This window comes from Alosa alosa, chromosome 23, assembly GCF_017589495.1.
Source record: "Alosa alosa isolate M-15738 ecotype Scorff River chromosome 23, AALO_Geno_1.1, whole genome shotgun sequence".
Lineage (NCBI taxonomy): Eukaryota > Metazoa > Chordata > Actinopteri > Clupeiformes > Clupeidae > Alosa > Alosa alosa.
The window spans coordinates 3,693,021-3,706,771 of NC_063211.1; the positions used below are offsets into that span (position 1 = coordinate 3,693,021).

General features: G+C 45.7%; 1 protein-coding gene across 7 annotated transcripts in view; it reads right to left on the reverse strand.

Annotated features, from left to right (window-relative positions):
• Positions 1 to 204: 204 nt before the first annotated feature.
• Positions 205 to 13,751, reverse strand: part of cd99 (CD99 molecule) — a 33,076-nt gene continuing 19,529 nt past the window's right edge. For 5 of the 7 annotated variants that reach the window (XM_048235645.1, XM_048235644.1, XM_048235643.1 and 2 more), the window contains 5 exons: positions 10,930 to 10,971; positions 10,093 to 10,116; positions 2,260 to 2,376; positions 1,937 to 1,990; positions 205 to 1,714 (listed from right to left, as the gene is read on the reverse strand). In XM_048235645.1, coding sequence (XP_048091602.1) covers positions 1,686 to 1,714; positions 1,937 to 1,990; positions 2,260 to 2,376; positions 10,093 to 10,116; positions 10,930 to 10,971 — 266 coding nt within the window. In that variant the 3' untranslated portion in view covers positions 205 to 1,685. Of the gene's footprint in view, positions 1,715 to 1,936; positions 1,991 to 2,259; positions 2,377 to 4,990; positions 6,599 to 10,092; positions 10,117 to 10,929; positions 10,972 to 13,751 lie in introns of those variants that run through there. The other 2 variants (XR_007192544.1, XM_048235642.1) reach the window with 2 other exon arrangements.

Below are 13,751 nucleotides of genomic sequence, written 5' to 3' on the forward strand. Positions count from 1 at the left end.
CTTCTGTTACCGGTATGTTATGTAGGTATGTCGGTTGAGTATAATTATGTCTTTCGGTCATAATTTATAGTTTAGTCAGTATTCAGTAGGGTAGTAGTAGTGAACCTGATCATGTCCTATTGACTAGCCTATTGACATTATCTTAAATTAATAACAATAATATAATTTTTTTAAAACTCAGAAGACTTGTGACAAACTTCGGTATCTCCATAACAGTCCAAACCTTTATTGTTCTTAGAGAAAAGTAAGTAAACTAAAGATATGAATTGGTAGTAGACAGCCTTATTTACAGATTAGAAACATTGTCATATGTTTGTTTCCATGGAGACATCTAGACACAGCTGGCTTGATTGTCAGCATCTCCCTGTCATTCTCTCTTCATCAGATGTGTGTGTGTGTGTGTCAGTCAGAGATATACACACGACACATCGGCACAGGTACATCCCTCACCTGCACAGCATGCGAGGGAGTCCTCCCACAAGTGTGTATGCAAACACACACATAGGCACATAAGTACACACACACACACACACATAAAACACAGAAACACACACATAAACATGCCACCCCCCTCTCTCCGCCACACACACACAGACACATACAAACACACAATCTATATTCTTGTTCAGGATTTACATTCCAGGTAGTTGTCCTACGTCAGTGGCCCTACTACATGCAAAATGCTCCTTCAGCTGCAGGTTGGCTGCAGGGTTAATTAGCAAAGGCTCTGCTTTATAGACACACACAAGCTGCAACACCTGCCTTACCTGTAGTTAAAGCACTATACAAAAACATACACACACATGGACAAACATACACACATAGACAAACATACACACACACGCACACACACACAAACAGTGTCACGCACTCAAAACATCACACACACACTCAAGAAAAACAAAACATTTGAGAGCATGAGCCATACTGTAAAGCCAACTAATTATATCACATGAAGACTAGACTACGATCCACTACCCACCCCATGCAATATGACCCGTCGCTATAGAGACTTCCTCACACGGTACCAGCTTCAACTCTTGTGTGTGTGCAGGCGGCACAGAAGTTCACTGTGTTCACCCACACCCACACACACACACACATAAAGAAATATGTGTGCTATCACTTAAAGATGCTGAAGATAAAAAAAGATGCTTATGTTACTACTATATGAGAAAGCTGTAATGAATACTCCGTAGAGTTGATAGGATTAAACAGAGTGCTACTGGAAAGTTATATATACAATCCCACGACCTGGAAGACACTGCTGTAGGTTGAGATGTGGTAAATATGACTGATGTATATAATGTATCATATATATGCTTGTTTGTTCTGGGCCTTACCACATGGGCAGGTATGTGAAGACTAAAGCAGGTAGACTAATCTAGTCAGCCTAAAGAGATATCCTTTCTTACAAAATGAACACAGTGTGTGCGTAAACAACAGAACTCAAATCAACATAAACTCAATTAATTACATATTCAGCCCACGACACAACAGGAAATCTGACAAAGTTACAAACTAAAGAAACAACAACAAAAAACAAAACAAAAATAAAACACAGCCAAGAACATTTGAGAACACAAATGAAAAGCAATGGCACAAATGTGTTTAACAGCTCCCAACCCTTGACCAGGTGCAAGTATCGAAGGTCAAACATGATTCTCCTCCTCAGAGCTCCAGAACTAGGAGGACCTCAGCAGGTTACTGAGAACTGGGCAGGGAGAGAGAGAAAGAGGGAGTTACTATATGGTTCAAGATATAAAGACTATGTTAGGAGTGTGTGATGTATCATGTTCTCTTTTTTGTTTCGTGAAAGCTGCTATAAAAGTCTTAAGTTATCGTTATCAAATGTGTGTGTGTGTTTGAGTGTATGTGTATGTGTATGTATGTGTGTGTGTGTGTGTGTGTATGCGTGTGACTCATAGTGTGTTACCTTGGGGCTCAGACTCGGTACCCTGGTGATGTTTGCCGCTCTCTGGATCAGCTCCTAGAAAGAACAGGAGGGTATTACAGACTAATCATCGCTCTCTCTCTCTCACACACACACACACACACACACACACACACATCTCTCTCTCTCTCACACACACATCTCTCTCTCTCTCTCTCTCTCTCTCACACACACATCTCTCTCTCACACACACACACACACACACACACACACACCTCTCTCTCTCACACACACACACACATGTTTTCTTGCTCACTCTCACACACACATGCATACATACATCTCTCTCGCACACACACACTCACCTCCTTGGATCTTGAAGCAGAGCTTCTTCTTCTGGTAGGCGAAGTAGCTGGAGGCGGCGCCAAGTATTGCCACACCTACTGCACTGAGAATGCCAGCCATCTGCCCCGAGCCGGCCTCTGTGCAAATGCAAACACAGCTGGTAAACATCAACAACAACAACAACAACACAGGTAAACAACAGCACATGACGTGATCCCAAACTACCGTGCCTTAACCTTAGTGCTGGCGGTGCTGCTGAAAGTTGGCTTATCCACCTAATAAAGGAGGAGGGCCCGCTGGTGGTCTCTGATTGGATGCATGCTGCAGCTCTACTCTCTGATTGGATGTATTTGTCAGCTCTATTCTCTGATTGGATGCATGCTGCAGCTCTACTCTCTGATTGGATGTATTTGTCAGCTCTATTCTCTGATTGGATGCATGCTGCAGCTCTACTTTCTGATTGGATGTATTTGTTAGCTCTATTACCTCATTGGATCCATTTGGCAGCTCTACTCTGTGATTGGAAGCACGTTGCAGCTCTATTCTCTGATTGGATACGTTTGGCAGCTCTACTTTTTGATTGGATGTATGTGGCAATGATAGATTTGACATCAGGGAAAACTGATCGATATAAAAGGGGTTGACCGATTTTTTTTTTCCCCCCATGGCCAATGGCTGTGGTGTGTCCACTAAACACTAGGGGGCAGTGAAGTCCACTCCAGCTTCAGGAGGGGAATTCCCTCCATATGAGCAGATGATTTCCTGTCCGTATCCTGTCCGCATCATTCCAAACACTGCACTGTCGACGGCCACCAACTCCTCAGGCAGGTCACGTGACCCAGATCCGGCACAAAACTGGCACACAGCCGGGCCAGACCCGCTACACACCCAGATGGAGCAGCAGCAAATCAGTGCTGCTTGAGATCAGAGAGCAAGGACACCGGAACTCACAGGAAAGTGATTAACATAGGAAGGAAGGAAGTCATCAGCTACATACACACACACACACACATGTGCACAAGAATGCAGGGTATTTCTGAGTTAGGCTTGAGAACATTAATGCACTTTGCAATAATGCACTTTGAGAACATTAGGCGTGAGAATATTAATGTATTAATGTACACACACACACACGCACATCATTCTACGTCAATGTGAGTAATGTGTGCACACAGATTAAAAGTGCTTTTCAGAGAGTTGGGTGTGTCAGCAGGATCTACTGCTGTGAGTTGCTTTGATTGTTTCACAGATTTTAAAACTCTCATGTGCAGAGAGAAAGAGTGAGTGTGTGTGTGTGTGTGTGTGTCTAGAGAAAAGGGCATAGCCTTGGACAAACTGGATAAGCCTCATTTGTGTCATCATGATTTAGAGTTCAGAGTTGAAAAAATGCCTGTAGCAAAATATGTCTAAATGCACACATATGCATAATGAGACAGACAGAGAGAGTAACACAAATTCTAAACACAAATTCTCTCTCACACACACACAAATATAAACACACACACAAGAGATAAACACTTGTATGCAGACACATATGTATCCACACAGACGCACAAAGGCCTTAACATCTAAATGCAAAACTTGCACATGATATACACATGCACACCGTCATGCCCACACATGCACACACACACACACACACACAGAAGTGTGGCATTCCCCGAGTGCCTGTTCTGATAGCTCGGAGCTCTGTGACAGCTGTTGCCGTGACAGCGTGACTCACAAATCAAGTCAACACAGGAGTCACAGGGTTCTCACCTGGAGTGTGTCTTTATTCAGCACAGCGTAAACAACAACAACAAACAAACAATAACGCTCAATTTAAACAGATGAGGCAGCGTGTAAACAAACAACGCACATGCTGTTGACCCAACACTAACCACAGACACACACACACAATTTGCAAACATGCAACATTTGGTAAAGGTCCCAAAAGATTATGAGGACACAAACACAGCCAGTCCCACAGTAACACACACACACAGGCCTACAGAGGAGAGAGAAACACGCATACACACACACACACACACACACACACACACACAGGCCTACAGAGGAGAGAAAAACACACACACACACACACACACACACACACACAGGCCTACAGAGGAGAGAGAAACACACACACACACACACACACACAGGCCTACAGAGGAGAGAGAAATACGCACACACACACACACACAGGCCTACAGAGGAGAGAGAAACACGCACACACACACACACACACAGGCCTACAGAGGAGAGAAAACACACATACACACACACACACACACACACACACACACACACAAGCCTAAAGAGGAGAGAAAGCACACACACACACACACACACACACACACACACACACACAGACCTAAAGAGGAGAGAAAGCGCACACACACCCACACACACACAGACCTAAAGAGGAGAGAAAGTGCACACACACACACACACACAGGCCTACAGAGGACAGAGAGCACATACACACACAAACACAGAGAGAGTGTGTGTCCCACAACACATGCAGAAGCGGAGAGCTTCCATGAGCAGACTGAGAACAGCTGGCAAACAGAACAGAACACAAGAGATGCAAACACACACCTTTGGCACGTGGGTGTGTGTGTATGTGTGCACAGTATTGCGTGTGTGTGTACAGTATTGTGTGAGTGTGTGTGTACAGTATGGGTGTGTCTGTCTGTGTGTCTGTCTGTGTGTGTGTGTGAGTTGGTGCATGTGTGCATGTGAGTGTTTGTGCATGATTGTGTGTGTGTACATGTGATTTTGGGGTGTTTGTGTGTGTGTGTGTTTGTGCATGTGAGTGTGTGTGTGTGCACATGAGTGTGAGTGAGAGTGCATGTGTGTGTATGTAGAAACCTGCTACAATGCCAGGAATGTGTGCTGACTCAGTCTCTCTCTTCTCTCGGGGGCTGTAACCACGGCGACGGAAACAGGCCAAGGTTGGCGTGTTGCAACAGGGTTTGTGTGACGGGGCTGAAACTACCCTTCAGAGGCCTGGGGTAGTTATTCAGCCCCCAGTCTTAGAGGCCTGAAGTAGTTATTCAGCCCCCAGTCTTAGAGGCCTGGGGTAGTTATCCAACGCAAGTCTCATAGGCCAAGGGCAGTTAGACAGTACTGGGGTAGTCACTCAGGTTTACTGTTGAGGAATTCCCTGCTATGAGGAATGAAGTACAGCATTCCAGGCTGATGACTCTCATGCTGTGAGATTGATTTCCTTCCCTCATGTCACTCCTACCTTTTCTCACGTTAACTAACTCGTTGTCTCCTCCTCACATGTCAAATTTGTGATTTTTACATTAAGCTGATAACAAAGCGATCCGCGCATTACCACAGAGTTACATCATGTGGGTTTTAAACAAGCACATAGCAACAATATGGGGCGTGTTGAACCGGTAGTCATCTAAGTCAAACTTTGATTTCAGCTCTATTGACCTTCGACCCTAAGAATAACGAATACCCCACAGCACGGTCACACAGATCGCCACACACACCGACCTGAGGCGCAGGTCATCAGATTAGACATCACATCGCTGATCTTGGTGACCTCCCGTGACCTTCACTGACCTCCTGTGACCCATCCTGATCTTCAATGACCCCGTTGACCTTCACTGGCCTCCTGTGACCTATCCTGATCTTCAATGACCCCGTTGACCTTCACTGACCAGTCTAAGCGAGCTATCCAAAGGGGAAGAATGCGAATGGCATGCATTGTTACGTGCTATGGCAGGAAAGGACATGAGAAGCGCAGATAGGGACAGAAAGAGGAAGAGGAAGAGGAGGAAGAGGAAGAGGAGGTAGTGGCTCAGCGTCTGCTCCAGAAAGGAATGCCCATGAAGAAGAAACGACAACACAATGACCGATGGAGCAGAAAGTCCTTCATGCAGGAGAAGAGGTCAGCAGTGTCTAAGAGCAACACACACACACACACACACACACACGTGACCTGACCAGTATGAATGTAGTAGAGGAGGCAAATATTTCCTTCACCTACACACACACACACACACATCCCCCACCCCTGTATGCAAAACACTCTCACTGACCTAAACAAGCTACTAAAACTCACCCACAACCCACAACCCAAAACACACACAAACACACGACTACCACCATTGACAACTACTCTTTTCCTAATCTCCGTCTACAGTCTGACTGAAGTCAGAGCGACTAATCTGGGAGTGGTGTCTCATTCCTCCTGGTTCTGGTTGCCCATGGCAACGTCGATCAGATCCAGCGTCCTCTCCAGAAGTGGCTGGACCACGGACTTGAGGTTGGCGATCCACGCGTGGAGGCCCTCAGGTAGCTCCTCCCCCAGCAGTTTCTGCAGCATCACAGCCCAGGGCATCCCCAGCGGGCCATCTGCAACGACACGCAGCCCACCTGTCACTCACTATCACCCGGCCGTCAGCCAGCCAATCACAGAGCAGCCCCACACAGAGCCCACCAATCACACAGCAGCCCCACACAGAGCCCACCAATCAGACAACAGCCCCACACACAGCCCACCAATCAGACAACAGCCTCAGAGAGAGCCAACCAATCACACAGAAGCCTTGAAGAGAGCCCAACAAATACACAGCAGCCCCACACAGAGCCCACCAGCACCCGCACCTTTGGCAATGCCAGCAACGACACACACCCGATCATTAGCCCACCACACACACCCGATCATTAGCCCGCCACACACACCTGATCATTAGCCCACCAATAACACTGTCTCCTACCCTGGAAATCCAGAGTTCTCGTGAGAGCACAATGGAATTGTCTCTGCGAGACACTCTGGCAAGGAGCAATGAAGCACTTTACTTTTACCCCAACATTCCGGGGAACCAGCTAAACTGATGAAGACAGCGCTGCAACGTTGGAGGACAGTACACATTGGTCGTAGTGTTATCCGATTGCGTCGAAGTCCGAAATCATTCAGAGTAAACATGGTCTAGTGTTTGCGTGCAGTGATATTTTTAAATGCATGCTTGTTGCCGCCCCTCGAGTTGGGCCATTACATTATTCTTGGCCAGACCCTTAATCTTTCTAGATTATCAGGGTCTGGATTTTCCGGGCTAACTGTCTCCCACGATCATTATCGATCACGTAGTTTCTCCAATTACACCAATAAAAGTCCAATTGGAGAGATAACCAATGACACAACTGCCTGATCGTGAGCTGACCTCAGAACTGCCCCATAGAGAGCCCCCCAATCATACAGCTGCCTTATAAGACAAAATCTAATCACACATCTGCACCATGAGGTATGCCCCAATCAGAGATCTGCACCATGAGGTATGCCCCAATCCCACATCTGCACCATGAGGTATGCCCCAATCAGAGATCTGCACCATGAGGTATGCCCCAATCCCACATCTGCACCATGAGGTATGCCCCAATCAGAGATCTGCACCATGAGGTATGCCCCAATCCCACATCTGCACCATGAGGTATGCCCCAATCAGAGATCTGCACCATGAGGTATGCCCCAATCCCACATCTGCACCATGAGGTATGCCCCAATCCCACATCTGCACCATGAGGTATGCCCCAATCAGAGATCTGCACCATGAGGTATGCCCCAATCAGAGATCTGCACCATGAGGTATGGCCCAATCAGAGATCTGCACCATGAGGTATGCCCCAATCCCACATCTGCACCATGAGGTATGGCCCAATCAGAGATCTGCACCATGAGGTATGGCCCAATCAGAGATCTGCCTAATAGACCTCCCATTCTTCATCTTCCTTTACCCTCGTCTCCGCCTCCCCCCTCTCAGGAAGGGCAACCTCAGGAAGCTGCATAACTACCATTCCACATATCACCAAATACATTACAGTTTTTTTCAATCGCCAACAAGCGAACATACTTCAGATACTTTTTCTAAACTCTTAACACAGACTCACACCTACAAAACACAATTGGCCAAATGGATAATTTTAGTTTAAAAAACACATTTTGTTAAATATATACTAACACATCTCGTTTTCACTTTACAAGGTACATGCAGTCAATAAGTACACCAGGTTTCAAAATACTGGCTATTGTTGACATTACAAAAACTGCATAGACTTTTATGTTTTAGTTGTACAGGTATTTGCATGCAAAACATGCAATCCACCGTTTTTACACAAAATTTCTTGGTTGGAAACTGTATGTCCACATTTAATGTTCACATTCAAAAGCGTTCCAGTAAAAAGCAAATCATTTTTTTTGTTTGTTTACTGTTTACTACAGGAGGTACAGTAGAAATACTGTTTTTTTGTTTTCTTGTTGTTTTGTTTTAAGGTGTTATGCAGTGCTGGGCTGTTATTGTTTACTCTCTAGACTTAATGAGTCAGAGGACAATCCACAGAGACGTTTTATGACAGCTCAACATGTCAGTGTGTGTGTGTGTGTGTGTGTGTGTGTGTGTGTGTGTGTGTGTGTGTTCAACATGTCAGTGTGTGTGTGTGTGTGTGTGTGTGTGTGTGTTCAACATGTCAGTGTGTGTGACTGGGGAAGGATGAGTGTGAGTGTGTACTCCTCACATGTGGGAGGAACAAAGGCTGCTTTAAGCAGACCCATGTGCGTGTGTGTGTGTGTGTGTGTGTGCATGTGTGTGTGCATGTGTGTGTATGCGTGTGTGTGTGTGTGTGTGTGTGTGTGTGTGTGTGTGTGTGTGACTCATAGCAGAAACACTCTTTCCGCCAGGTCCACACTGAGCCATTACGAGTCACAGGAAAAACACTGGGAACACACAGTTTGTTTTCGCACTCTCAAGCTCATTCAAACATTCAAACACACACAAACACTCACAAAGACACACAAATACTCAAACACACACAGTTACATTCAAACAGACAAACACATTCACACACACACATACATATACTCACACATATACTTTCCACTGAGCTAACCGGACAGCAAAAGGAAATATTAAAACAGCAGAGCACTCAACCAGAACAAAGCACAAGTAGGTATGACAGGAAACACACACACACACACGTACACACACACACACACACACACACACACACACATAAGCTCTCAAGAAGTGGTTTTCCTGAGGATTTTTAAGGATGTGGGGTATAGACTACCAATTTCTCTGCTATTTATGCATCATCAGTTCAAGCGCTAACGTATCTGTCCACACACTCTGAAGTCTGATGTATGTGTGAAGATGGAGAGTCACATGCGTCGGCGTCGGCCGAGACGCTGATTTGGCCCTACACACTTCATGGGTGAGTGGAGACATGTGGGATCACGCCATCGCTACATGTTTGTGGGAGACTAGCAGATGCATTTGCATACCACTGGCTTCATACCTGTCACACTCACAAAGCTGCCAAGCTCCACACAAGACTAAAGTATGTTCACTCACACCACTGGGTGTACAACTTACACAACAATGACCATGTGTGAGTGTGTGTGTGTGTGTGTGTGTGTGTGTGTGTGTGCGTGTGTGTGCGCATCCATGTGTGTGTGTGTGTGTGTGTGTGTGTGTGTGTGTGTGTGTGTGTGTGTGTGTGTGTGTATGTGTGTATCCATGGTGTGTGTGTGTGTATGTGTGTATCCGTGTGTGTGTGTGTGTGTGTGTGTGTGTATCCGTGTGTGTGTGTGTATCCGTGTGTGTGTGTGTGTATGTGTGTATCCGTGTATCCGTGTGTGTGTGTGTGTGTGTGTGTGTGTGTCGTGTGTGTGTGTGTGTCCGTGTGTGTGTGTGTGTGTGTCCGTGTGTGTGTGTGTGTCCGTGTGTGTGTGTCCGTGTGTGTGTGTGTGTGTCCGTGTGTGTGTATCCGTGTGTGTGTGTGTGTGTGTGTGTGTGTGTGTTTGGGGAGACATATGGTAGATTACATTGTTTTAAAATATCAGAACAATTTACCTGCAGGCTGGTCAGCAGCTGGTCCTGAGAGTGGAGAAGAGGAGAGGAGAGAAGAGGAGTGGAGGAGAGGAGAGAAGGTGAGGAGAGGAGTGGAGGAGAGGAGAGAAGAGGTGAGGAGAGGAGGAGAGGAGAGGAGAGGAGAGAAGGAGAGGAGGGAGGAGGAGGGAGAGGAGAGAAGAGGTGAGGAGGAGGAGAGGAGAGAAGGAGAGGAGAGGAGTGGAGGAGAGGAGAGAAGAGGTGAGGAGAGGAGGGGGGAGGAGGAGGAGAGGAGGTGAGGAGAGAGGAAGAAAGGAGGAGAGGAGAGGAGGGGAGAAGAGGAGGGGAGAAGAAGAGAGGAGGAGAGGAGAGAGGAAGAAAGGAGGAGAGGAGAGGAGGGAAGGAGAGGAGGGGAGGAGGAGGAGGGAGAGGAGGAAAGGAGGAGAGGAGGAGAGGAGAGGAGAGGAGAGGAGGAGAGAGGATAGGAGAGAAGAGAGGAGAGGAGGAGAGGAGAGGAGAGAAGAGGTGAGGAGAGAGGAGAGGAGGAGAGGAGAGGAGGAGAGGAGAGGAGGGGAGGATAGAGGAGGAGAGGAAAGTGGAGGAGAGAAAAGGAAAGGAGAAGAGGGGAGAACAGAGGTTTTGGTGAGTCATTATTTAACGGGAAACCAGAAGCATAAAACAGCATGGGGGCTTTGGCATCTGTTGGATATGGTCTATAATTATTGGTTGTGTATTGTTGTGAGTAGTTGTGAATAGACGTGAACTGTGTTCAATGTATTTGTGTGTGTAGATGTGAGTGTTGAGTTGAGTATGTTGTGTGTGTGTGTGTGTGTGTGTGTGTGTGTGTGTGTGGCTAGATACCATCTCTGGCTGGGTCATAGGAGGAGTCGTCAGATGCTTTGGCTGCAGAATCAAAGCAGAAACAAAAATTCTAGTCAGCAACAAAGCCGCCAACAGACAGACAGACAGACACACGCACACACACACACACACACACACACACACACATACAAACATGTCAGGGCTTAAAATTCATTTTTCAAAATGGGGGGGAATTCCCCCCTTAGGTTATTCATGTAGGGGATTTTACACAATTTGGGGGAGGGGGGGTCGATTCTGATACCAAGTCAAGAATTGCGATTTCAATACTTCGATACTTTTTTTAAAAAAGTGTTTGATTTTGGGGCCCCCACCACCCTGACGTCATCAGTAATATATACTGTAGTGGGATCATTCACAACAGTGGACATCCTAGATTCTGCTTGACTCTCTCCACACACACAAACACACACTGAAAATGATAGCTTATGTGATATGTTTCTATCATATATTTTGAATTCATATAGAGTGTATTTATTTAATAATGCATTTTTTTTTAAGTATAGCATTTTACTAGTAATTACTAGTAGCTAAACATATTTAGTAATTTGAATGCCTCATATTGACGTTTAACCTATAACACTTAGGCATATCTTTAATGTGGTGTGTAGGTCCAATTGAGTGCACATTGCTGATGAGTAGGTGTAATTGAGTGCCTGTCACTTTAAGAAAATACGTGAGATTAATTCTATGGAGTAATTAGCCCCTTCAACCCTGACGGTTTTAGGCTATAGTCGCTAGTGAATAAAAGTTGTGCACAGTGCGGTATGTGTATGCAAATCATTATGTTTTCTATGTCATTAGATACAATAAATGTTGAAAAAACTAACATGTCGAAGACAATCTTTCTGGGATCAAGTGTTGACGTGACCTGACTGAGCTAGCAGGATAGTTACCAAGGAGCTCTTTCCAGATGTAAAAGTTTGCCATGGTAGCGTAGCCTATTTGCGTAAGCGCAAAGTGGTTCTCTCTCTCTCTCTCTCTCTCTCCGTGTGTGTGTGCGTCTGCATGAGGCTATGTTCAATTCAACTCGGTAGTTGATCAGTCCGGTCAATAACAACTAACGTCATCAGACAGGCTGTAAAAGTGTATGCGGGAATTTCTCGCATTATGATGGCTAGAGTTGCGGGACTTGAACAAATTATGCGCAATACCCGCAATCCCGCAGTGAAATTTAAGCCCTGCATGTAGTGATGAGAAGCAAAGAGTCCAGTCAGCAACACTCCCACATGCCCCCTTCAGGTTACAGGAAGCACTGCAGCCCCAAACACGCACACTCACTCAACCACCCATACACATACACACACACACACACACACATATGCACCAAGACACACAGATGCACTAAGGCACCCACATGCATATATATATATATTCACACATACATACACTAATACACACAAGTGCACACACACACACAGATGGCAGAGGCAGCTCAGTGGCACGAGGTAATGAGAGTATGCCAAGGCTCTGAACATTTATCTCACTCATCCAGATGCAGAACTTAACTCTTTACTCACACACAAAGAGAGAGAGAGAGAGAGAGAGAGAGAGAGAGAGAGAGAGACGCACACACAGAGACACTATTCACACACACAGAGAGAGAGAGAGAGAGAGAGAGAGAGAGAGAGAGAGAGAGAGACAGAGAGAGAGAGAGAGAGAGAGAGAGAGAGAGACACAGAGACACTAACATTCACACACACACAGAGAGAGAGAGAGAGAGAGAGAGAGAGAGACGCACACACAGAGACACTAACATTCACACACACACACACACGCACACACAGAGAGAGAGAGACACACAGAGACACTAACATTCACACACACTCACACACACTCGTCCAGACTACACATGAAGGCTCTGACGCTGTGAGAGCTTCACTCTTAATGACATGGCATTCCCCACACACTGCAATAACTCCTCTCCTCTCACATGTTCTCTCTCTACCCTGGGAAACCACAATTCTCGTGGGAGCACAATTTTTCTCCCTTGTATCGCGAGGAACCAATCACATCGGTGTATCTGTTATAGGCGGGCCAGAGGCGAGCTAAACAGATGACAGTCGTAAAATTATCCAATTGCGTCGAAGTCCGAAATCGGTCAGTAAACATTGGTCGTATAGTGTTATCCAGTTGCGTGCAGTGAGATTTTTTTAAAAGCATGCTTGGTGCCGCCCCTCGAGTTGAGCCATTACATTATTCATGGCCAGACCCTTAATCTTTCGGATTTGGGTCTGGAATCTCCAGGCTACTCTCTCACCAAAGGCTCTTAAGAACCCGAACACATCAAATACAGAGTGAAACAGAGCGCGTTGTAGTTCCTCCCCTCCCATTAAGAGCCAACTAATCGATTCAGAGCCTGTTATCGAATCATCAGAATAGAGGCCTCATGCGATAATTGGCTAGTAAGGACTGAATGGGATGACAGATCTGAGACCAGGAAGAAAAGAATATAAGGCAGTAACTAAGTAAACACTCATTTGCTCCCCATGTTTGGCACTTTCAATAACATTTTCTCTCTAGTTGGTGGAGAAAATAAGGAAATTAAGTATAAGTATAAGTATATATGAGTATAAGTATTAGTATATATACTCTTTTGATAAAAGTATATATAAGTGTATAAGTATATACTCTTTTGATATACTCTTTCCCGTGAGGGAAATTTGGTCTCTGCATTTATCCCAATCTGTGAATTAGTGAAACACACTGCAAACACACAGTGAGGTGAAGCACACACTAATTCCAGTGCAGTGAACTGCCTGCAACAACAGCAGCGCTCGGGGAGCAGTAAGGGGTTAGGTGCC